Source organism: Urocampus carinirostris, chromosome 4, assembly GCF_059441175.1.
Source record: "Urocampus carinirostris isolate Australia breed hairy pipefish chromosome 4, RoL_Ucar_1.0, whole genome shotgun sequence".
NCBI classification, from domain to species: Eukaryota; Metazoa; Chordata; class Actinopteri; order Syngnathiformes; family Syngnathidae; genus Urocampus; species Urocampus carinirostris.
The window spans coordinates 8598141-8622656 of NC_142352.1; the positions used below are offsets into that span (position 1 = coordinate 8598141).

Here is a 24516-nt window from a genome sequence, read left to right on the forward strand (position 1 = left end):
CCTCATTCACACCTAGGGACAATTTGGACTAGCTAATTAACTTGATATGCATGTTTTTTGGAATGTGTAAGGAAACAGGAGTGCCTGGAACATGCAAACTCTTGGTAGCTGGAATCAAACCCTGGACCTCCACAACGTGGGGCTGTGCGCTAACCACCATGGTTCCTTATCAAAATATAATTAGTTATGCAAATTAGGTGTAACTGCAATTGGATCAAATTGAAAGATATAATGTATGCATTTATAAAACAAATGAATTACTTTTTCTTTCTTCCATGATTCTTTCCATCTTTTTCCCTTTTTGTTGAGTTTTCTGCTTCCCCCGTTCTTTTTAGCTCTTTCTTTGTGTTACTGATGACATTTTCACATACCTGTCAACCTGTACGTTTTAGTTTATAATGCATTTCAAGACGTGTACGACATACAAGAAAATTTGTCCGGAAAAACTCAAATTTGTCAATTATGGGTACCATTCGGTATACACCAAATATCACGAAACGGCAAAGCAATCAAGTCAAACGAGTTCGCCGCGGTAGCCTCCATCTCTGTATCGTGTTTTCAATTGCAAACGAAGCGAGCGGTTTGATGCTACTGTGCGCATGCGTCTGCCGCCTCGGATGTAGTGAAAGGAAGTCCGTCTCTTTTTAGAGAACCGTCTTTTTCGGCGCAACTCATTAAAGCGAGCCGGCTCTCAAACGGCTCACCTGCTTTGATGCATTATATTACGAATCATTATTTTTGTATAAAGAAGTTAAGAAAAAAAGGAAGTATAAAAGGAGAAAATGAAAAAAGACAGGTTTGTGGTTACCCCTTTAATTACCAACAACAATTTAATGCCGAAAATGAAATAATAATTTGAATGAGAAAATGTATTATTCTACTTAATTATATTTGCATGTATTTTTTCCTTCTACAGTGAATGTCCAAGCTACTTCATTTTTGAACTTTTTTCATAATAAACCTCATTCATATCTCACAAAAAATGTTAATTAACAATATATACAGGGTTGGGTAGGGTTACTTTAACTGGATTACTTTCAATTACTTTTGGATTACTCCAATACCAAATATGCTAATAAAAGACAAAAGAAACTAAATATGAATAAAATGATGACTCACAACACGTGGTAAGCTTTCTCTCCTGGCTTTGATCTCCGGCAAAACTAACATAAAATGCGACAAACAAAATGAAAATAAATCCAAAATCATTTTTGCCGTTCCGTGTATTCCGCTACTCCCCAAGCCTGCACAAAATTTAGTAATTGTATTCATATTTTTTTTCTTTTGTCTTTTATTAGCATATTTGGTATTGGAGTAATCCAAAAGTAATCCAGTTAAAGTAACCCTACCCAACCCTGAATATATATGATACAACGAAACACATGTACAATATAACATGTTAAACTACATGAATAAACACGTTTAAAAAAAAATAATAATTTGGATTATTTTGTATCTTGTAAGGGAAAATACAACATTTTGTAAGGGCATGGACCCGTGGAGGTTGACAGGTATGTTTTCAACAGGGAACTAGTACCTGTATCCAGGGTTGGGTAGGGTTACTTTAACTGGACTACTTTCAATTACTTTTGGATTACTCCAATACCAAATAGGCTAATAAAAGACAAAATAAACTAAATATAAATAAAATGACTCAATTTTGTGCAGGTTTGGGGAGTAACGGAATACATGGAACGGCAAAAATGATGTTGGCAAGCTGTTTGGATTTATTTTCATTTTGTTTCTGTCGCATTTTATGTTAGTTTTGCCGGAGATCAAAGCCAGGAGAGAAAGCTTACCATGTGTTGTGAGTCATCATTTCATTCATATTTAGTTTTTTTTTTTGTCTTTTATTAGCATATTTGGTATTGGAGTAATCCAAAAGTAATTGAAAGTAATCAAGTTAAAGTAACCCTACCCAACCCTGCCTGTATCACATTCTATTTATAAAGTACCGGTAATTCTTCCCCAAATCCTCGATAATATCGATATTTGGATCACTGCGCTCACTCCTTTCCTCAATACGCGGATTGCGGAACTCCCCTCACGGATGAGGAGGATGTTGTGAAGAAGGCAGGTTGAAGCCTTGAAGCTGAGCGAACGATTGAGGGAGGCGTGTCACCGCTCACTGGGCATCCGTTTAACTCTTCAACTATGCCGCCTCCGTCTCGCTCGACGGAGCAGAACCTTTCGGACGACGCGTTTTCGAATGGAAAGCTGCATTGAGAGCGGTAAAACACGAGCGAGGGAAACGTCCACTGCTTGCCCGAGGAGGGCATCTTCTACGCAGGCCGTCGGTCACCAGCAGCTGCCGTCGCGTAGAAGCTAACCGGCTATTGTAAGCAGGTACGAATAGGACGCGTCAACGATGGAATTCTGTGCTTTTTATCCGTCATGTTTGCGACTACTCATTATTTTTCACAACCTTCGTAATATGACACAAGAATTGCGAACACTCAGCTGGTATTTGCTACTAATAGCATTTTCGCTAACTAGCTAATCCAATGGTGACGTCGGAAAGGCACCAAGCTAGCGAGAAAGGATAGCTCAAGTCAAGACGAGGCCTGTCAGTTTTGTTATTGAAACTGAAACCGAAAAATTAAAATAAATTACTAAAACGTGCAGTTATTATTCTATCCGTGTATCGTATAAGAAATTGCAATAATCCCCAAGGTGTTTCTTTCATACTACACTCGCAACGTGTATTTTTATTAAATAGAGAATTTCAACAGTGATCTAAACTGCGTGAATCACCCATTACTCATAGATGAAAATTCGTAAAGCGAATCCTCTTCAGTGCGGTGTTGTCTCTACACCCACCTATCCAGGGTTGGGTAGGGTTACTTTAACTGGATTTCTTTCAATTACTTTTGGATTACTCCAATACCAAATATGCTGATAAAAGACAAAAGAAACTATCCATCCATCCATGATCTGCACTGCTTATCCTCAGTAGGGTCGCGGGGGGTGCTGGAGCCCATCCCAGCCATCTCCGGGCAGTGGGCAGGGGACACCCTGAACTGGATGCCAGCCAGTCGCAGGGCGCACAGGGACAGACAATTTGTTCGCTCATTCACACTTAGGGACAATTTGGACCGTCCAATTAACCTGACATGCATGATTTTGGAATGTGGGAGGAAACTGGAGTGCCCGGAGGAAACCCACGCAAGCACGGGGAGAACATGCAAACTCCGCACAGGAAGGTTGGTAGCTGGATTTGAACCCATGACCTCAGAACTGTGCCGCACACGCGCTAACCACCGCGCCGCCGTGCTGCGCCAAAAGAAACTAAATATGAATGAAATTATGACTCACAACACGTGGTAAGTTTTCTCTCCTGGCTTTGATCTCTGGCAAAACTAACATAAAATGCGACAGAAACAAAAAGAAAATAAATCCAAACATTTTGCCAACATCATTTTTGCCGTTCCATGTATCCGTTACTCCCCAAGCCTGTACAACATTTAGTAATTTTATTCATATTTAGTTACTTTTGTCTTTTATTAGCATATTTGGTATTGGAGTCATCCAAAAGTAATTGAAAGTAATCAAGTTAAAGTAACGCTACCCAACCCTGCACCTATCCAAGTTACCGATCTATAACTGCCTGGCCACAAGGTGTCATGCCTGATTGCAATTTCATAGTAAGGAATTCAAAGACCTTCTTTCCCGTTATAAAAACATACATAATGTGTGTATCATCGACAATTTTTAAACATTATTCTGTCAAGAGTTGTATCAGTAATAGAAATGAATCAAAACCGTGTTTTGATTTCATTGTACATGTAGTCAACAGTGTTCATTTTACCTGTGAAAAGTGATGGGTCCCGGGGACTCGCATGCTCAAAAATCTATGGGTCCCAACAGAGATCTATTCGTCCCCAAAATGTAGTATCGAGGTTGAAATTGTAAATCGGTGACAAATATATAAATAAATATATAAATCTATATATTCATTCAGTTTTAATCATCACACTTAATTGGTAATACAAAGCAGTTATCACTTCAGATTTTTCAGTTCACAAAAATATTGTACATTATACAAAATAATATTGCTGAAATATTAGTCTATATATTCATGCAGTTTTAATCACTTCAGATTCTTCAGTTCATATATTCTTCGTGGTTTGCTGTCCCGCCATAGTTGTAATGCCTTCTCAAGGTCCAATTGCAGCAACGGAATTTCCATAGCTAATTTGTGGTTTTCATTGTCGTTGTGCCGATCCAATGTGCTTTTCTGAACGTTCGTATTGCGAAATGATTTATGCAATCCAGTTGTTTTGTCACGCTGGGTGCACGCATCACAGAACATGTAGCCTCCATTATCATCCTCCTCATAGCGTCACCAGGAATATAATTGAGTCCGTTTTGGCAGAAAAGTCCTTTTCTTGCTAGGAGTATTCTTTTGTTTATCTTTCGTCGAATCGTTCGCTTCAAAACACGTGTTTTCCTTGCCTTCGCGGTCTTCTGAAGAATATCTCCGCCGTTTTTTCATGCCGGAATTATTGCAGTTGTTACCACTTTCTGTATTTTGTTTCGACTTATTACTGACACTGAAGAAATTACCAATTCTTTTGTTGATTTGCACTTAATACCAACTTTTTTTCGGAGGCATACTTCTCTTTCACTCGACAACCACCAAAACAATGACATCATCTCGAAGCAACAGGATCTCGTTTGCCGAGATCGGCGCGAGACCAAAAAAATGGCGGATATGCCCGACGAGAAGTTTGGAGTGCGGTAAATCTTTGTTAAAAAAAAAAGTAATCTGGTAATAATGACAATTTGGTGTCCAAAAAGTTGCCTCCCGGGGACGCACGTTGATTTGACACAATGCGTCCCCAGCAAAAATGATGCGTCTAGGACGCAGGTACATGGGCAAACGAGAACACTGAGTCAAGGTTGAGAGGGTTTCATAACAAATTTAAATGCAGTTTCTGGATACCTGTTAAAAATGTAATCATTATAGGTAATCAAAATACCATACTGTTGGATGTAATGTAGTGGTTGTCAAGGAGTGGAGTGTTTGTCTAGATTCAGGGCAGTGTTTGAAAACAACTCACGACAATGAGCTGGACCAATAATCAACATTTCAGTTTTTTTCTGGGTTAAGGCGCAGAAAATTTAGTGACATCCATCTTTGAATCTCAGTAAGGCAAGCCTCCAGATTTCTACAACTTAACTGTCCAGTTGTCTCCAGTGGCACATACAGTTGAGTGTCATCTGCATAGCAATGGAAACTAATATTATACTTGCGTATAATGTCACCAAGCGAAAGCATATAAATACTATAAAGAAGGGGGCCAAGTACAGAGCCCTGTGGAACGTCACTTTAGTATTGTGATACAATTGAATCGTAACGAAAGCATATCGTCCCACCCCTGAACAATTCACAGAGCACCTGCTGGTGATCACCATTTTTTTTGCACTCTTCTAAATTTTATTTGTGAATTTCTTCTCAATGTAACAAGCTGCTAAAAGCTAGCTGTTGCCGTGATTTGCAGTTTGTTTTGGGGGCCACATTGAATTTTAACCTATTAAGAGTATCCCCTGCCCACTGCCTGAAGATGGCTGGGATGGTCTCCAGCACCCCTGCAGAAAATTGATTAATGGACAATTTGTCTACAATTACATTTTTGTGGGAATCTATTTACGTATTATCGTTAATCTTAATCTTTAATCTCCCCAACTAATTATAATAATTGATGAATAAGAACCTTATATATCAACGAATAATTACAATTCATAATTAATAACTAGCAATATGAATTGTAACATGCGATACGAGCCAAATGGGGCAACACACACGAAAAGAGCCCTCTAGGTAGTTTGATTGCAGCTTGTGCTAAAGTGCAGCGAGTAAAAAGGATGTGCTCTCATTCAATTTGGGGCTCATTGTTGAACTGCATGCCCATTTCATACACCTTTGCATGATTGCACTATTCAAATTAAAGATCATTCAGAGGGTATAAATAGCTTAATATCTCTTTTTTTCCCTCTTTTTAGTGCACATGATGGGGACATTGTCTTAAATGAATACATTTTTGAATTTTTCAACAAAGATGAAAAAAAGTAATACGAAAAAGAGTTGTGATAAATTCGCCATTGTTATTTTTATCTTTACAAAAATGGTGATAGGGATTTTCTTTCCATATCACCCACTTCTAATTAAGAATCATATTTTCTTATCCAAACTAGGCGATCACACAGAGTTCTTAACTTTAGGCCAGGTTGACTATTTCTAGTATGTTGCAGACATGGGGACTTGAGACTTAGTGACTTGGACTCGAGTCGACTCGAGTCGCTGTTTTTATGACTTGTGACTTGACTTGGACTTGGCAATCTAAGACTCGGGACTTGACTTGTGACTTGACTTGCCCAAGAAAAAAATACTTGGGACTTACTTGGGACTTGAAGGTGAAGACTTGAGACTTACTTGAGACTTGCACATGTGTGACTTGGTCCCATGTCTGGTATGTTGCATTACTTGTTGTTGCTCATTGCAATACATTTTTAATGCAGCTTTCTACTACATAAACTACCTTGTGTTTATTTAAAAATCAATGTTGATTTAGTTAAATTACTTTGGGATAACCTCAGTTATCCAAATATTACTGTGGTTAAATTACTTCTCTGATTGGTTTCTGAGTGATAGCTACAGTATTAGATGACTTTTTGAATTATGTTTTTATTTTTGTTTATAACATCTGCTAGTAAAAGTGTTACGCAAATATTTTGTGTTTGAGTAATAAGTTCTATTATTGCAAATATTATTACAGTAACAAATCCCTAAAAACATATGCGGATAAGTCAATTGATTAGTTGTCGCTTCATCTGCCTGTCTGATAGTGTTGTGACAGAAATAACCATTGTGATTTGTTTTATGTTACAGGTCCTACCAAAGAATTCCATAAACTTCAATATGAATTATAACAACACGCTGTCTCGTAATTCAATTAAAACTTTCCATTTGGGGTAAAATCCAATCTTGACTATTAAGTGACAACTCATCACGAATGACGTGAAATACAAGACACGATGGAGAAAAAGAAACTTTGCCCACGACTCCTCGACTACTTGGTGGTGGTTGGTGCAAGGTAGGAAATTGTCTGTTGTTGAAGATTGTGCTTCATGAAAACATGAATCAGAAATAAAACCAAAGCATTTTGCCCTCTAGGCAACCAAGTAGCGATAGTCTGGCCCAGACACCTCAGCTTCTCCGTCGATATCCACTGGAGGACCACCATGACTTTCCACTCCCCCCAGATGTTGTCTTCTTTTGCCAACCAGAAGGCTGCCTTAGTATACGTCAGCGTAGGGTTAGCCTACGCGACGACTCTTCGTTTGTCTTTACACTGACTGACAAGGACTCAGGAATTACGCGCTATGGAATCTGTGTCAACTTCTACCGATCTTTCCAGCGCGGACATCACCGCACCCGTCCAGACAAGAGTGGCCATACAGAAACTGCAAACCAAGGAGGGGACACCACAAGTGAGGGGTCTGACGGGAGCTCTGGCGGCCAGTCTGCTGGGTTGTCACCGTCCAAAGCCGACTCAGCTCCTCAGCCTGCTCCTGGAGAGGAAACCGAACCACCAACTGCTGAGCTAAATGCTGAAAAGACTGCGGAACTTCCACAAAATGCTGCTAAGATGGCTGCTAGAAATCGCAACAGTACACTGACCTCATTGTGTATACTGAGCCACTACTCCTTCTTTTCCACCTTCAGGGAATGCTTATACATTCTTAAGAGGATGGTAGACTGCTGCAGTCAAAGGCTATCGCAGCGTGCTGGAACGCCCCATACTTTCCAAAGGTGAGAAATACTTTTGTCTTTGGTTTTCGTGATCGGGTTGCAATAATTCATTCGGTAGCCATGACTAGTTTAACTGTTATAGGCAGAGTTTCCTCATTTTTAGTTTCTGATTGTAAATACAACATTTCAATTCTCCTGAACAGTAAAAGCCCTTAATTGATTCACGTCCCTTTCTGAAAGCCACTCATCACTTCATGACTCATTGAATTTCCAAGTTTTTCGGACATAAAGCGATTGTTGTGTAATTTTGGAAAATAACAATTTAATCTCACAGTCTAATCTCATGCGAATTGCTAATAATCGCATAAGGCTTACTGGGTGAGTAGAGGACGAAAAAAATATCGTAGAAGACTTCAACCGTGAAAAATAACAACAAACATTGGGTTTGCACTTATAGGCATCAAGATTGGCCCAATCCCATTAATGTCCCCTTTTACTTACTAACTCCATTTGGTCTTATATATATTTCTCTACCTTTCAGTTTTTAAGTGAGGGCAAGTGAACACGTCCTCTAAGAATTGGGAAAGGTTATCATGGTTATCATGGCACCATGGCTCTGAGAAACCACAACTCAAAATAAAGCATCAAAGAAGGGCCTGATGCACGATTTTTTTTGTTGTCTTTCACAGGAACAATTGTTTCCGGAATGTCACTGCATTATTTTCTCACCCGGTATTGCAGTACCTCCGGGAACGGTGCATTCGCAATGATCACAGCAAGGCTTTAGGGCTAGGACCTTAGCTTGGCCTTTTGGCTGAGAGTAAGTGTCCCGGCTCCTAGGCTTTGTAGCGTATTATGAACTGACCGATAACGGATAATGGATAATGAATAACGAAGATAGAACAATAACCCTTAAAAACCCCCCACCTGATCGCAGCAAGGCTTTAGGGCTAGGACCTTAGCTTGGCCTTTTGGCTGAGAGTAAGTGTCCCGACCCCTAGGCTTTGTAGCGTATTATGAACTGACCGATAACGGATAATGGATAATGAATAAAGAAGATAGAACAATAACCCTTAAACCCCCCCCCCCTATAGCACATATTGCAGTTACTGTTTGATGCAAAATTATAGAATGACATACTGTACCCTCTCCTATGGATTGCAAATACTTAGGTCAGTTAACTCCCGTGGCTAGTTAACTCAATTTTACTTGCAAATTTCATACTGGACGATTGCAAAGTGTCTGAGTCATTCTCAAGTCAAACCTTAAGGATAGTGAATTTATTTAGTTTTCATTGCTTTGCACTGAGAATGCACAATTCTCTAAGTGATAAAATGTGTAATATTCAGTTTGACCTTGTTTTCTACTTCTACTTCAGTATTCTAAATTTGCTGTGCAAATCACCTGCTAGCTTTATATTGGATTGCATTGAAGTCTCTCTTGTACTACACTAAGGACTATTTTTTACTTGTGTGACAACTCGGTATGTAACCCGGAGGAGAGCTAATGATTGTTGTTTTTTGAAATATTGTATAAAATGTCAGGGAATGACTGATGAGAACAGCTGTCCTATTGTGGCTATTCCTTTGTTGTGTCTTTTTTTTGCAAATGGCACTAAAAAAATAGAGGTCCTTAAGATGCAGCTTTGGGGCTAGCTTATCTTTTTTTAATCGTTTTTCTTGTTGCCACAGACACAAAGACCAACATGCTTATTGACACTTGGTTCTTGATCATTAGTCACACAAGTATTTATCAATAAAATAATTTGCATCTGCACTTTTTCTGCAGTATGTCTGGCTCTGGACTTTTAAAAGAACAAGCATAATGTTTCCCCGTTGCTGGGTATTCTACTTGGGCGAGGTTGTTGGGGCTGTGGTTTGTTGAAAAAGCGCTAGGGGGCCGCTAGGGATTGTCAAAGAGCTGCATGGTCGCATGGACCTTCAGACCTTCTTGTATATGAAAGCAGATTTATATTGATTTTGCTGGTATTTATTTGGGGTGCCTTGACACCAAACCTATCTCAAGATACTCGTACAACACTTTTTCAGAAAATTGGTTCAGCTGTTTCTGAACCTATGAGCCACATACAATCATTATTTACGTATAAGTTTAGATACATTTACATGTCTTATGCAAAATTATATGGTTGTCAATGTTGTGTGCGGCCTGTAACTAAAACACATACATATACGGTAATATTGTCTCTGTGGCTATGTTTGTGCAGCATTAGCACCTACCTTGATCATGCTTGAATCTGTTTAAAAGACAGTTGTGATTTAACATGGTGGCATTGAAGTAAATTCAAAGTGCTCAAAAACACTGTTATGTCTTTAACAGAGACACCATGTGGCGGGTATTCACTGGGGCACTTTCTGACGAGAAGGGAAGCCAACTTTTAGCTGACCTACGAGACATAGAATCCTGGATCTACCGTTTGCAACGTTCACCCGTGCCAGTGCCAAGCCAGCGGCGTGTGGATGTAGAAATACTGCCTCATGAAATGAAACGGGCACTCACCTTCGCACTCCCCGACAACTCCCGCTTCTCCATGGTTGATTTTCCGTTGCACTTGCCTTTGGAGTTACTGGGTGTGGATGCTTGTCTTCAGGTTCTCTCTTGTGTCCTGCTGGAGCACAAGGTAAGAGCAAATCAGTCTTACGTTGTTACGTTGTGTTTTCAAGGTTTGAAAAGTGTTTGTATAGCAGGTGATGTGTTGGTTTAGTGTTTCTCGGAAGTCTGACTTGATAGACAACGCATTAAATAAAGAAAAATAAAACATCTGCTTATAAAAAAGATAAAAACAGAAGAGTTTATTTGGCACGTCTAAGAAATGCATGTACCTGCACTCGCATCATGAATGGCTTGACTGAGGCTGCAATTGTTACACAAGTCAGGATAGGCAGACAGTTAAAAAATTCCAAATTCTGTACAGCTCCTTTAAACTTAAGAATAATTGACTTTCCTTGGCTTGCATCCACCTTAAATACGTTGTTCGTGATGGTGGGATCAGTAAAAAGAAATATAACAGCAATTAATCATTATTATTATTAACATTTTTTTTTAATTTATTCTTTAAAATGGTACTGAAGAAATAGGAAAATCATGTTTTGAAAGTCCTTAAGAAGTGCTTACATTTGGCAATGAAAAAAGTGTACGAACCCTGAAAATCACACTTTTCAGAATCCTACTTTTTCAATTTATATGTAACATTCTCTTAATTGATCATCATTATTTTTTTGGGTTCCCGCCATCTCGCAGCATCACATTTTTAAGGCTTGATTTAGCAGGAATACATTTAATGATGAGTAACTGATCTGTGTATGGTGATGTCATTTGTTTTTCTTCAGGTTATACTCCAGTCAAGAGATTACAATGCTTTATCCATGAGTGTAATGGCTTTTGTGGCCATGATCTATCCTCTGGAGTACATGTTCCCAGTAATACCCCTTCTGCCAACATGCATGGCTTCAGCCGAACAGGTAGAACACATGCATAATATCAGTGTTTGAAATTTTTAGCATGATGAATGAAATTAGATTATGTTTTACACAATATTCTAGCATTATTGTTTTTCCAAATATTGAGATAATATCAACAAAATGACAATAATGTGTACTCTGTCTTCCAGCAAAGAACATCCTGTAGACTTTAATTTTCTTTTCTTCCGCACAGCTTCTTCTTGCCCCTACACCCTACATCATTGGAGTACCAGCTAGCTTTTTCCTTTACAAATCTGACTTCAAAGTCCCAGATGATGTGTGGCTTGTAGATCTGGACAGCAGTAAGGTAGCTAGAGCACCAATAAATCGGGCTTCTAGTTTGTAACCTGCCATTTTGATGAAAATAAAAAGGATATTGCACCATTTTCAGGTTAAAGCACCTACAAATGCAGAGAGTCTACCACCTCTTCCAGAGCCTGAAGGTGGCGAGCTCAAGAAACATCTAAAGCAGGTACTTTTTTGTGATCTTTTTGTGCCCCGAATGAGGGTTAGGACACCTGCTTGTTTTGATATCTCTCTTCTCCAACACTGAACAACAAACGGGATTGTTATAATTCCTATGCAGGGTTAGTTGATGAGATGCTGCTTTGCTTGAGAGCTATAGAGGAGACATAGAATACAAGAATAATTGTATCTCTTCAGGATCATGGTTCCCTTCCCCAACACTAAATGTACTAGCACAACTCGTAATGTGTTTTTTTTATGATTTCCATGAGCACCTCTTTTCTCATGAGCCACCCAATAATGTTGTATAGTCAATTTTAATTTGTTTTGCTGCCATATAAGTAAATATGTAATGTCTCTTCCAGCCATGGAGTGGGTATTTTTCCCCACAGCAGACTAGTATGTATTTTGTGAGTGTGAAAGCAATGGAAGTTGGTTTTGTTGTGCACTAACAAAGACTAAAAAACGAAAAAAAACAACATTATTTTCTGCTTTGTTTTCCTTGCATGCTGTAGCGATTGAAGGTAAAATCATCTCATAGAAAAAATGGTATCCCTGTTAAGAGTAGTACTGATATGCTCATCCTCACCACTTTTAAAACACCAGAATTTGGTTTTGATTCATTAATTTTCCACAGTAGGAGCACATTAGTACCTCACAAGATCATGTAACCCTGTCCTTTTTCTCCGTTTCCATTCCAAAAATCCTCTAGATCATTCTTAAAAAAGACATCTTTATGACTTCTTATAGGACTTTTTGGTTTTACGGTATGCCGGCTGGCTCATTTTTAAGTAGCTCGGATGCCGAAAAGGTGTGAGCACCCCTGGTGTATGCAAACTCTCCTATTCAATTGATATGGGTTCATAAAATTTGGCCTTACTTTTTATGATAAAGTTAGAAAGTGACTGAAGACACTATTGATGTAATCTACATTGAATCAGAGCCAGTTTGATTAATATTTTCCGTTGGTCTTTTTTCTGCGCGTGGATGTTTGAGGCTAATGTTTAAAGGTGTGTGAGATTTTTTTTTTCTGCCTCGGACACGTAAATGGAGGAAATGACAAAAGGTAGACTCTTCCCAATCTAAAAAAGATTCACTCTGGCAGAAATGCAAAAGCTTCTGTCACTTGTCAGTTTTCTCATTTTATGAGGCATTTGGACTGGATATGAAACTGTCCTTTTCTAAGTTTCACCATTTTCAGAAATAAAAACAAGCACCACAGTCGTGCAATCACTCTCCACTACCACCCTTCCCCTGCCTCCTTTTTATCCAGCCTAATGCGCTGAGCGGATGTATAATATTGATGACAAAAGCAGATAGGGGCGGTGAAAAAAAAAAATATTGAGGCTCTTTGAACTTAGTTGGGCATTGTTAACACATACTCAATATAGAAAAACTATTTTAAACTTTTTAAGGGCACCTCAAACTACGCACCCCACCTTTAAATCAGTTAATTTTTCAGGAAATTAGATTTTTTATTTTTTTCATTTTAATTTGATAAAAACGTTTTTTTTTTGTCATTCAAGTTACATTTTGATTCTAACTTAAACCCAATGTACGGTTAGGTCATTGTTTAGTCTAAAATGGATTTGTCAGGCAGGATGCGTACGGATGCTTGAAATCTTTGAAAAAGTTTAAACTTTAATGTATTTGCAAGGATTTAAAAGTGCCTGAATTTTGGGTTAAGTGTTTGCAAATGCTTGAAACTGTTGCCATGTTTCACAAGTCTGCTTAAAAACTACGCCGACACTGCTCTTGCATTTCTTCCCTCTTGATCAACGGCAGCTGGCATTAGTTTGTAACCTCCTGCAACTTAAATTTTAGCTGCATATTACCACCAAAAACATTTTCATGGAGAAATTTGTCTCAAAAAATATTCAAACACTTCGTTAAGATCCCAAAACATATTCACAATTTACTCAAGATCTAAAAATCAAGTCATGATAAATGCACACCCAAAATTATAAATTGCATGTGTAAATTGCAGTTATATTTGTGGATCTGCTAAATACATGATGTACACCTGATATCTTCTACTAATAGTACAGGAGGAATTAAAAAATTGTCTTTTGAAAGTCTTTAAAAAGTGCTTGAATATACCATGAAAAAGGTGTACGGACCCTGATTTATTTAAAAACCATTATTACCTAGAATGACAAATTTGTCATATCGACTAACCCTGATTTTGTAAAATTTTAAAATAAAATGTGTTGTCCAAGCTTTTGTACAATGTAGAGGTAAGATTAAGTCGGGCCGGGCTTTTCTCTTCCTTTTTTAAAAATTTATTTTCGTGAAAGATCTGCACATCATGCACTTACATTTTCTCAAGTAATTATTTGCATGACTACTTTATACCACTACATGAGTGACACTATTCTGAAGTAACTGTACTTTTACTAGAGTGACACACTTCGGGGGTGCACCTCAGTGCCACGCAAATTTTGGCGGTGACGTGCGCGCTTCGGCACTGCACTTTGGGGCCACGCTTATTTTGGCGCCACATGCACACTTGATTTGAGTGATCGTGCTTGAAGTGAACCCGAAGTTGCACCCCGGCGCTGCATTTTAGCGCTGCGCATACTTCAGCCAAAGAAGGCAATTGATTGCTGAAGCACACAAAGTACGCAAGGCGCTGAAATGCAGCTTTGGGTTTCCGTTGGGCCTGATCCCTCAAACCAAGTTAACCGGTTAGGTTCGGGCTTTTATACTCTCGAGCCGGGTCTGGCTGGATTTTTTTTAGCCCAAATTTCCCTCTAGTACAATGGCCCCTTATCATTGAATGTTATGTAAACATACTGTGCACTCAATTGCTGATTTTTATTTATTTAATGCTATCGGTCTTTGCACCAAAACAAATAGAACTATTTATTGAACAATAATTATAATGATACAATTGTTTCTGGCTTATTTGGATTGATTGATCATTTTTTGTCAGGGACAAACACTCATAAAACGGTGCTTCATTGCATAATCACATCACAGACAAGAAATGGAAAGGGCCATGATTTTGTCATGCGCTGTTCCAGTGACTCTCATCACCTCGGGCTTTCTTGTGATTCTTCCAACATCTCTTTTATATTCCCTTCTTAGTGTCTGGTTAGGTTGACAGTGATCACCCAAAAGCAGATTTTCTCCTGTGAAAATAAGGTTTACGGTACTCATTTATTCTCCTGCGGAATGGAATGCCCCTGAACCCTATTTCACATTACTTTGCTCGTGACAATTACTTTCTTCTTTTCTCAAGAATTGAGTTATGTGCATAACAGTGCCTCTAAATATTTTATGGATCCCTTTAACGTATTTTATTGCTTTGCTCTGGCTTGAGCATGACTAAATATGTGTGGCGTGATTCTTGCATCAGTGAGTGTCCTGGTTACCAAAAGCTGAAAAGGTGAAGCCAATTCTTTAACAAATGCATTTCACATAATCCAGCAACTAATTACTCCATTTTGCTTAGCTAAATACTCTACAACTCTGCAATACAATTAGTGAATTATTTTCTCCGCCACCTATTTCTCCTTCTCCTCCCCTTTTTCTCCTCCCGGTCTTAGTAGTGACACTCCCAACACAGGCATTAACATGTGCAGCTCATTTGCTCCTGTCAGTACGAGAACAGACCATACAGAAATGTGTTGTAAAGTCATTCAATGCCAAACGTTTCTCACAAATGGGAAGAACCAGTGCCAGTAATTTTTTGGCCATTTTGACTCTTTTTAGAAGGCCTACAGACAATTTAGTTCTGTAGCTATATAGCATAGGACACATAAAAAGAAAGCTTGAACCCTCAGCTTTCATTAGAATAAAATGGACAGTTGAACATTGCTAAGTTTCTTGAAAATACTTGTTTCCCAAAAAATCTGTGAAAAACTGCTTTCAGTAGAACGATGCATTTCAATCAGGATTTTCACTCAGGTGCTTTTTTGCATTTAATACCTCCAATATCTACTATCTAGTTTTGCCTGCAAACTAAAATCTTATTGCAAGAACGATGAATGAGCTCACAAGAACTTTTGTTTGAGCGCCCGATATTTCTGGCTACGTGATCACACGATTTTGGTCAGAATGGCAATCGCATTGCAACGGATGTGCACAAAACCTCTGCCACGACAAAGACAAAGGCACTTCCGTGGTTTTTTAGAAAGAATAAAAGCTATTTTGAAGCATCTGTCTGTGCTTACCCACAAATTGCTTTTCTCACCACACTGCTTTACAAGTCCTAGTCGCCATATGGGCCGCTTATACGCACTCTCAATCGCTGGAAACAGGAAGCAAAACTAAGAAGTGAGGACTTCCTCGATGTGTGGACAAAGATCTGATCAAAGACAGTCTTTCCATCTCATGATGATTTTTCATAACGAAATCCAATTTCGAGTGGCTTGATACTTACTGATGAGCTGCATCAAACCCTTTGTAATAGTTTTACGTTTTGGAACTCGGGGACATTGATACGTTATGGCATTGGATGAGTTAAATTTGAAAAAAATGGTTTTAAGAGACTAGTAGCGGCATTATTAAAATTTCCATCTATTATTTGCATTGTGTTTCTAAATTATGAAAATAATCCGTAAATACAACTTTTTTTTAGTAAAGTGTTGAAGCGAAACTAATGCAGTGTTGATGCCTAATGTGGGAGTGGCTCAGTTTCCCTTTTCATTCTTGCTCTCTCACTCTTGATCCCGGTGTTATTTTTTCCAGGCCTTGGCAAGTATGAGTTTGAACACCCAGCCCATTTTGAATCTGGAGAAGTTCCAGGAAGGTCAGGAAATCCCACTACTCCCACCTGGACGTGATAAAGCTTCACCATCATCGACTGAGTTCAATCCCCTCATTTACGGCAATGATGTGGATTCTGTGGATGTAGCCACTAGGCAAGCCTTTAGTTGGTGTCTCACACAATATTTTTAAATGACCATCAATGCAAAGAGTTAGGTCGTACTTTGAAGGAAATTACTTTTCACTCACCCATACCTTTTGATTGTATTTAACAGGGTCGCAATGGTACGGTTCTTCAATTCTCCAAATGTTCTGCAAGGTTTTCAAATGCACACACGGACCTTGCGACTTTTCCCCCGGCCAGTGGTGGCTTTTCAATCGTCGTCTTTTCTTGCATCTCGGCCGAGACGATCTCATTTTGCTGACAAGCTTTCCCACACCCAGGCAGTGGAATTCTATGGAGAGTGGGCTCTTAATCCTACTAATTTAGCATTTCAGAGAATACACAATAGTAAGATCATCTTTCGTAGATTTTTACAAAATAATATTCATTTAATTTTTAAATACATTTGACTGTACACCCTGCAAACATTGCTTTCAGATGTTTTTGACCCATCCTTAATCGGTGATAAACCCAAGTGGTATGCTCATCAGCTCCAGCCGGTAGTTTACAGAGTTTTTGATGGAAGCTCACAGCTAATTGAGGCAATGGCGAGTCCGTTCGACGATGAGAGCAATGACTCCGACCCAACCGACAGGCAAGGATGAACAAATATGATTTTGGTTTTCCTTGAATTTTCGGAGTTCTGAGATAAGAATACATATTGTATTCATATTGTGGGTCAATAAATACTTATATATGTTCTTCCCCCTCAGTGGGAGTGACAGTGATGCATATGACGACTCCAGCTCATCATATTCCTCTCTTGGAGACCTTGTGATCGAGATGATTCAAGGAGATATTCAGGGCGACACACCAAGTATGTGTTTAAATGTATTTAAATGTTTAAACTTTCTTGTGACATCCAGCATATGTACAGACGCTCCCCTACTTACGACCATTCGACTTACGTAAACAGTAGATACGATTTTTTTTTTCGGGATTTCGAAATATATCCGGACATTGCTGTAAGTTAGATTTTGTATTGTGTGCACCTTTTTCTGAGTACAGGACATTACTGTAGTGCTTCTTTCCGCTGCTACCGGTGTGTGGCGTTGTGAGAGGTCACCCAGCATCCACCCGGAAGTGAAAAAAAAATCAACTTCCTCTTCCTAATTCGTGTGTAAACATCTCTCCTTCACCTGCTCGTAATTCCACCGCTGCCACCAATGTAGCGTGTCGTTTTGTGTGGGTAATGGATTGCTCCTCGTTCATGAAAAAAATACTTACACTTACGGTCTCTTTTGGAGAGCGACAACCGTCAGCATCCGTTTATTGTAAACACACAAACTGTCTCCAAAACTAAACTCTCGCGACATTTGTCGCCCTACTGGCATCATTAATGCGCACCTCACATTCTAAGCCTACACTATCCCCAGCACGCTAAGAACTTTGCCATTTTTATTGTTTCATATATCGTGCATCCATTCAATATGGTTGGTTTAAAGTGTAAAGAAGAGGCGTGCCATTTCTTTTGAAATGAAAGTGGAATAAGAAAGCTAGATGCGGTTGAGAAAATGGTAGGAACCCTTTTTTTCGGCCACTTTACCACGGAGTAGGAAGTTTCCTAACTTTTACAAAAGTAAGTTCAACTTAAACTTTATTTATCTTTATAGAGCATACTATTTTACAAAATGTTTATTTTTAAGTACAAAACAATACAGGTTACTTATACAAGCCTTAAACATACAAAATATAGCACTGAAGCAACTTACGGACAAATTCAACTTATGAACGATAGTCCAGAACCTTGTTGGTAAGTAGGGCAGCGTCTGTGTGTATATCACTATTGTAAACCCTCATTTTTTATGAGGTTGGATTCCAAAAACGTTCCGTGATAACCAAAACCTGCAAAGTAGAAACCTTTATTCATTACTCTAAAACAAACCCATTTTACTTTCTCGAGTATTTTTTAAACTCGTTCAATGCCAGACGTTCCTCTCAAATGGAAAGTGCCGGTGCCAGCCAGAGTGGGGGATTTTGACTCATTTTTGAAGGTCTGCAGCTGAACATTGCTAAGCTTTTTTTGAAAATGCTTGTTTCCAAGTAAACTTCTGAGAAAAACAGCTTTTTTAAAAAGGATGCATTTCAAACATAACCTTCACTTTGGCTCTTTTTCCTTTTTGCATTTGTGATAACTCCAATATCTTAACAATGCATTCTGTAAACACGAGGCAACTTTGCTTCCAAAACAGCATTTTATTGCAACACTTAACTGATGCAGGAACTGCACATGAACGATGCATAACCCAAACACTCTCTGTATGGACAAATACCTGATTAATGCCATTCCTGCCATTTAATGTTGATTTATCATCCTGAAACTATTCCCTGAGGCTTGATACTTACTGATGAGCAGCACCAAAGCCTTTATGATAGTTTTGGCACTTGGGGACGATGCTTCTCAAAATTTATTTATACAGTATGCCACTGAATGAGTTAACAAGGACAACATCCACTTTACATGATACTTTGCCGCCATCATGTGGAAACCATATATTTTTCCATTATTAAACATTTTTGAAAAAGCTCCAGGAAGCCACTAGGTAGTGCCAAAGACCCGCATGTGGCTCCAGAGCCAGCTTGCTGGGCTAAGAAGTAATTTTTTTGGGGGTGATACAAAGAATCTTCGTCTTCCTTTTGCTGCTTTTTGCATGGCTAAAATTTGCAAAGTAGTAAAACCACGATACAGCAAAGAATTATTGTATTGCAGCTCTTTATGTGTTAAAAAAAAAAAATCTGACCTTGATTCTTAGGTCAACAATCACATACTCATGCTGCTCTCGGTGATGCAAGCGAAGTGGAGTTTCATGAGTTCCAGGACTTAAGAGAGGGCCCAGAGGCTATGTCTGCTGGTGATGTTCCTGGCGAAACATCCGATGGCCAGCCCCTTCGCTCAAGTTCCAGCACAACTGCCAGCTCCAGTCCCAGCACGATAATCCAAGGAGTCAACCAAGTACATACATCATCAGTGCAATTTAGAGAATGCTACACATTTTGCTGTTTTTTTTAATTTTTTGTATTTGTTTGTGTGTGTGTGAACAGGAACAAGGGGAAGCACCTGATAATGAGGCACCAGCTGGCTCTGGCCCACAGAACCTTGTCCTTGGAGGCAGCAGCCAGCAATCTCTCAGATCAAGGAATGAAACTGGCGTGGCGGACCCTGCAATGAAAAAACGAGAGTATGACAACCCCTATTTTGAGCCCCAATATGGATTCCCCTCTGAAGATGACCCTGATGCAGAAGAACAAGTGGAGTCGTACACCCCTCGATTCAACCAGAACCTCAATGGCAACAAGTGTGTTAAACTTGTTCATCACTTGAATGAACTCACTCTTCATTCAAATGGGCTCTCTGACCAACCATGCAATGCCAAAACTCAGCATGTCCAATTAGTTCTTCAGTCATGGTGGTTTTGAATCTTTGGCGGTGACATATTGTGATTTGTATTACATGGTTTATGTTCTTCATTCTGCATGCAATTCTTTGTTTATTGCTTAGAAGCTTTGGAAAAAAAAAAAAAAGGTTTTGTTTTTTTCTCCCAAAGGGCCCAACGTCCTTCACGTCCGAGTAGTCTGAGGCTTCCTGGGGAGTCTGATGGAGAAGGTGACAGCTCACCAAACTCTACAATTTCCAACAGCAGTAATGATGGATTCGGAGGACTGATGTCTTTTGCAAGTGAGGATAACACTTGTATATTTAGTACTGCATGTTTAGAGTTGCGTGGTGTTTTGGGGTAAAAGCATGTGTTGCGCTGGATCACATGGTAACAGACGGAAACATTTTAAAGTTATCGTTAACAGTCTTTGTATTCTTCAATTTTAGGTAATCTTTACAAGAACCACGGAACCAGTTTCAGTTTGTCTCATCTTGCGCTTCCAAACAAAGCTGCAAGAGAGAAATCAACACCTTTCCCCAGCCTCAAAGGTAGAGTACCTGCGGGGCAACTCCAATGACTTTTTATACATTTTTTTTGTCATGCTTTGCTGTTGCTTATATCATATTTTAAGGATATACGTATAAAAATTTTATTTTTAACGCAAATCTAGCATGCACTAGGCTTAAAATTCATATATTAAAGTGTCGGTTTTCCATTTGATTAAACTATTTTGTTTCTCCTCTGCTTTGTTCATCGTTTTTTTTTCTTTAAATAAAAAGAATACTTAAGTTTTGACATTGAGGAAGAGCTGGACCAAGCAGGTCTGTAGAGATTGTATGTTGTTTTGCTTGACTTTTCTGTTCCCCCTGATTGCTCAAAGATATATGGCACTATTTTAGTGGAGAGTATTGAGGATTTTCAGTTTTTCTTGCTATCTATGCCCTCTGCATAAGTTTTAATTCAAATAGTTCAAACGTTTCCATTAAATGCCCATGGAGTTTTCATTCATACGTTCACTTTCAACCACTTATATTCAAAAGGGTCATGCAAGTGCTGGGGACGATCACAGCAGACTTTAGGTATTGCACAGGGGACACCCTGGACTGGTGTCCAGCACTAATGACATTACCCCCAAATTGAATAAAAGCACACTTACTCACTGCACTTTAGCACTCACGGCCTTCTTTCTATCAACTGGGCTCCTAGCATATAAATTGCCTCTTCCATCAAGTTTCACGTCAGTATTAATAATAAAAAATAATAATTATGCAGAATTATTGTGCTGGTCTTGCATGCTTTCAGTTAGAGATTTACATTATATTCCATGGTTTTACATTGTCAGTTAGGGCTGCAACTAACGATTATTTTAATTGTCAACTAGCCACTGACTCTTAAAAAAATATTCTAAGATTTTATAAAAATAAAAGCACAATGCAACCTATATGAATGAAGGAATCAATAATGGAAACTCAACACATTAGAATGAGCCTTGAAAAAAATGGTACAAACATTAATAGACAAGATAAAGATTTCACTGTTTTTTTTTTTTTTTTAGATCTCAATCTCGTTAATGTCCGATCAATCTGATATTGTCACATCGCACACCCTAACTGCAGAGGTTAGATTTCCCATATGAAAGAAAATAAATGGATGTACCATGATGCTCAATAGCTCCAATTCAAGTGGAATAGCTGCCATAAAAAATGTATTCTTTCTTTTCATTCTGGTGTGTTTAATCTTTGTTGTCCAGATACACCTGACAGCCCGGGTATGTCATTTGTGTTGTAATGGTTTGCATTTGACCCTTTTGCCTTAGATCCATACCTATCTTGGGTTTTCAGTGTAGGACTAAGATAGAAGGCTGTTGTGTGTTGTTTATTCAGACCTTTCTACTCCTTCCCTATTAACTGGTGTTGGTGGTCCTAGTGATAAAGATACCTCAAAAGAACATAACTGTTGGATGCAGATTTTCTCTGTGTATTATGCTGTGGCAGCTACAAATGCATATTTGTATGTGTATTTGTGATTGGCTGCTTCTATGTGGCTGATTTTCCTGTTAATCTCTATAAAACTAACATATTACAGCAAAAAATGCCTTTTCTGGCAAGGTTCAAACTGAATCCACTTGAAATAGCAGCAGACAATTGGTTAAGGTTCTTTAAATAAGATACAATTTTAGCAATGTTTTGGAGTTGACATATCCGAAGAAGGAAACTCCTTTGGTTTTGTTCTTCCATGATCTGTGGATTCTTAACATACCAATTACAGCAACTTATAAATATTTGTCAGAATGACCACTTGTTTTAATTTTTCTGATACTTTTGCTTTTACTTCTATGAAGCATTAATTAGTAAATTTACTATTTTAACTGGTGCCATGTGCATAGTATTTAAGCTTATTTTACAGTATCTTGTTCATGTTACACTACTTGTGTGGCTTATAGAAAGTGCAACTTGTTATACAACCAAACATTTTCTGGTATGATATAATCTCATCAGGGCACCATGGCCAATTGTATTTTTTTTTCTTTTTCTTTTTCCTTTTTTATTTTTAAACCATGGTGTGTGTATGGGTTGATGATGTTCAGACTGGTTGTGACTGGGCCGGTATCCCCTGTCTCTGTCCATATTTGGCAGCAACTAATTCTGGGTTTTGTGTGCAGTATTTGGTCTAAATTCTCTAATGGAGAAAATAACAGAGGCCGGCCCAGGGAGCGGAGAAGGTGGGTTCTGCCCTATTTTCTGAGTGAGCTGCATGCTTCTCCAAGCCAGTCAACTATATCTCCCCACATCCTTTACTCAGTTTAATCCCTGTGTGCACCATCAAGGTTTCACGTTCTCCCCTTTGTATGGTCTTGTTAGGTTTAATTTAGTTTAAAAAAGGGAGGGGTTTTGGTGAAATACCACATGAAGCAACAAAAGATAACCAGTTGCCAGCATTAAACGGAACAGGATAGAGCAAATATAATTTTACTACACACTGCACCTCGATGTGTTTGAGTGTATTTGTATTTTTTTTTATTTTTTTTCAGTTATGTTGCAACACACATCACATCACAAAATAAACAAATCCCATGAAAAGAAAAAAAGGATGACAGGTTGAAGCTGAAGGCCTTTCTTGGTTAATTTGTTTTATATTAGTACAAATGTAGTGCAGTGTTTTTTGCTTTTTGTGTTTTAATTAATTTGGGATTTTGTTTTGGATGTGTTGTGCCTCGTTCATAGTTCAAAAAATGAATGTTTTGTCGTGTCCGAATAAATAAACTGCGACTTACAACAATGCTCGCATTTGTTCATGCTGCAGTCATTTCTACTCTGCACGATAGACAACATAAACACCGTTGTAGCAATTCAATTTAGTCATCTTAAGATGGATTTCTTTTTTTCTATCTTTCTAGAAATTAGTAATTCATCCGCCTTTCTGTTTGGCATGTAATTGATGATATATTTTCGACGCCCCAAAAAATCTTGGTAGCATAAACTGTATGCAACACTCCAAACCAATATACTGGACTGTCTCAGAAAATTAGATTATTGTGTTAACGTTATTTGTTTTCTGTAATCCAATTAAAAAACGAATGTCCTAGATTATGAATATATTACAGACAAACAGAAATATTGCTAGCCTTTTATCATTTAAATGTTGCCGATTATAACTTACAACCCACTAGTATATTATTTCATTATATTTTGATATTTCAAGATATTTGATTTTGTTTGCCATACAATAAAAGGCTTAAAATATTTCAGTCGATTTGTAAAATAATCCAAAATATGTCACTTGTTTTTTTAATTGCATTGCAAAAAAAATGATCACAATACTCTTAATTTTTATAAGACAGCCCTGTAATTTCACCTCCCTAAATAGAATGTGCTGCTTTCCTTTTACCTTAACTTTCCTTTTGTATTATTTATTTCAGCTTCAATAATCACCTGGTCAAAAGGTGGCCACAAATTAGTAGTTATGTACGAAGTAACTGAATATATAAACTCTGTAAAAGTATTATTCCTTGAGTTTTACCTTGTGTGTGATGTGGTGATCTTAGTCTCCAGGAAATGTGTTGCTTGAAAATCTAATTTTCTTGCTTTCGTTATCAGGTGCACGCGCACCTCGGGCACTTGTGGACCAAAAGTCTTCTGTCATCAAGCACAGTCCAACAGTGAAGAGGGAATCGCCCCCTCCTCAGGGTCGGATCAATAATACAAGGTATTCTTGGAAATATATTTGGAATCTAGTTTGAATAATTATTATAGACCTCAAAAATTAACGTCTCTGTTATTGAATGACCTTAAATTTTATATTGAATAAATCTGAGCTTGTGGTTTTATACAGTGAAAACCAGCAGTTTTTGAAGGAGGTTGTACAAAGCGTCCTAGATGGACAAGGTGTCGGCTGGCTCAACATGAAAAAAGTGCGCCGCCTGCTGGAGAACGAACAGCTCCGCGTCTTTGTTTTGAGTAAACTCAACAGAGCCACCCAGTCGGAGGAAGACTCCAGACAGGAAATTATACGAGATGTGGTAAGACGGATGTTTCAGCATAATGGTGTGCAAGAAAACAATCT

General features: G+C 38.4%; 1 protein-coding gene across 5 annotated transcripts in view; it reads left to right on the plus strand.

The window, feature by feature from the left end:
• The first annotated feature begins 2040 nt into the window (after window positions 1–2040).
• madd (MAP-kinase activating death domain) overlaps window positions 2041–24516 on the plus strand; it is a 54760-nt gene continuing 32284 nt past the window's right edge. For 4 of the 5 annotated variants that reach the window (XM_088333584.1, XM_088333586.1, XM_088333587.1 and 1 more), the window contains exons 1-17: window positions 2041–2346; window positions 6893–7097; window positions 7178–7816; window positions 10094–10394; window positions 11104–11235; window positions 11429–11542; window positions 11627–11707; window positions 16396–16568; window positions 16689–16924; window positions 17015–17171; window positions 17290–17393; window positions 19330–19529; window positions 19619–19872; window positions 20122–20252; window positions 20400–20501; window positions 24051–24159; window positions 24286–24472. In XM_088333584.1, coding sequence (XP_088189710.1) covers window positions 7039–7097; window positions 7178–7816; window positions 10094–10394; window positions 11104–11235; window positions 11429–11542; window positions 11627–11707; window positions 16396–16568; window positions 16689–16924; window positions 17015–17171; window positions 17290–17393; window positions 19330–19529; window positions 19619–19872; window positions 20122–20252; window positions 20400–20501; window positions 24051–24159; window positions 24286–24472 — 2979 coding nt within the window. In that variant the 5' untranslated portion in view covers window positions 2041–2346; window positions 6893–7038. Of the gene's footprint in view, window positions 2347–6892; window positions 7098–7177; window positions 7817–10093; window positions 10395–11103; window positions 11236–11428; window positions 11543–11626; window positions 11708–16395; window positions 16569–16688; window positions 16925–17014; window positions 17172–17289; window positions 17394–19329; window positions 19530–19618; window positions 19873–20121; window positions 20253–20399; window positions 20502–20732; window positions 20775–22615; window positions 22676–24050; window positions 24160–24285; window positions 24473–24516 lie in introns of all 5 variants that reach the window. The other variant, XM_088333583.1, reaches the window with a different exon arrangement.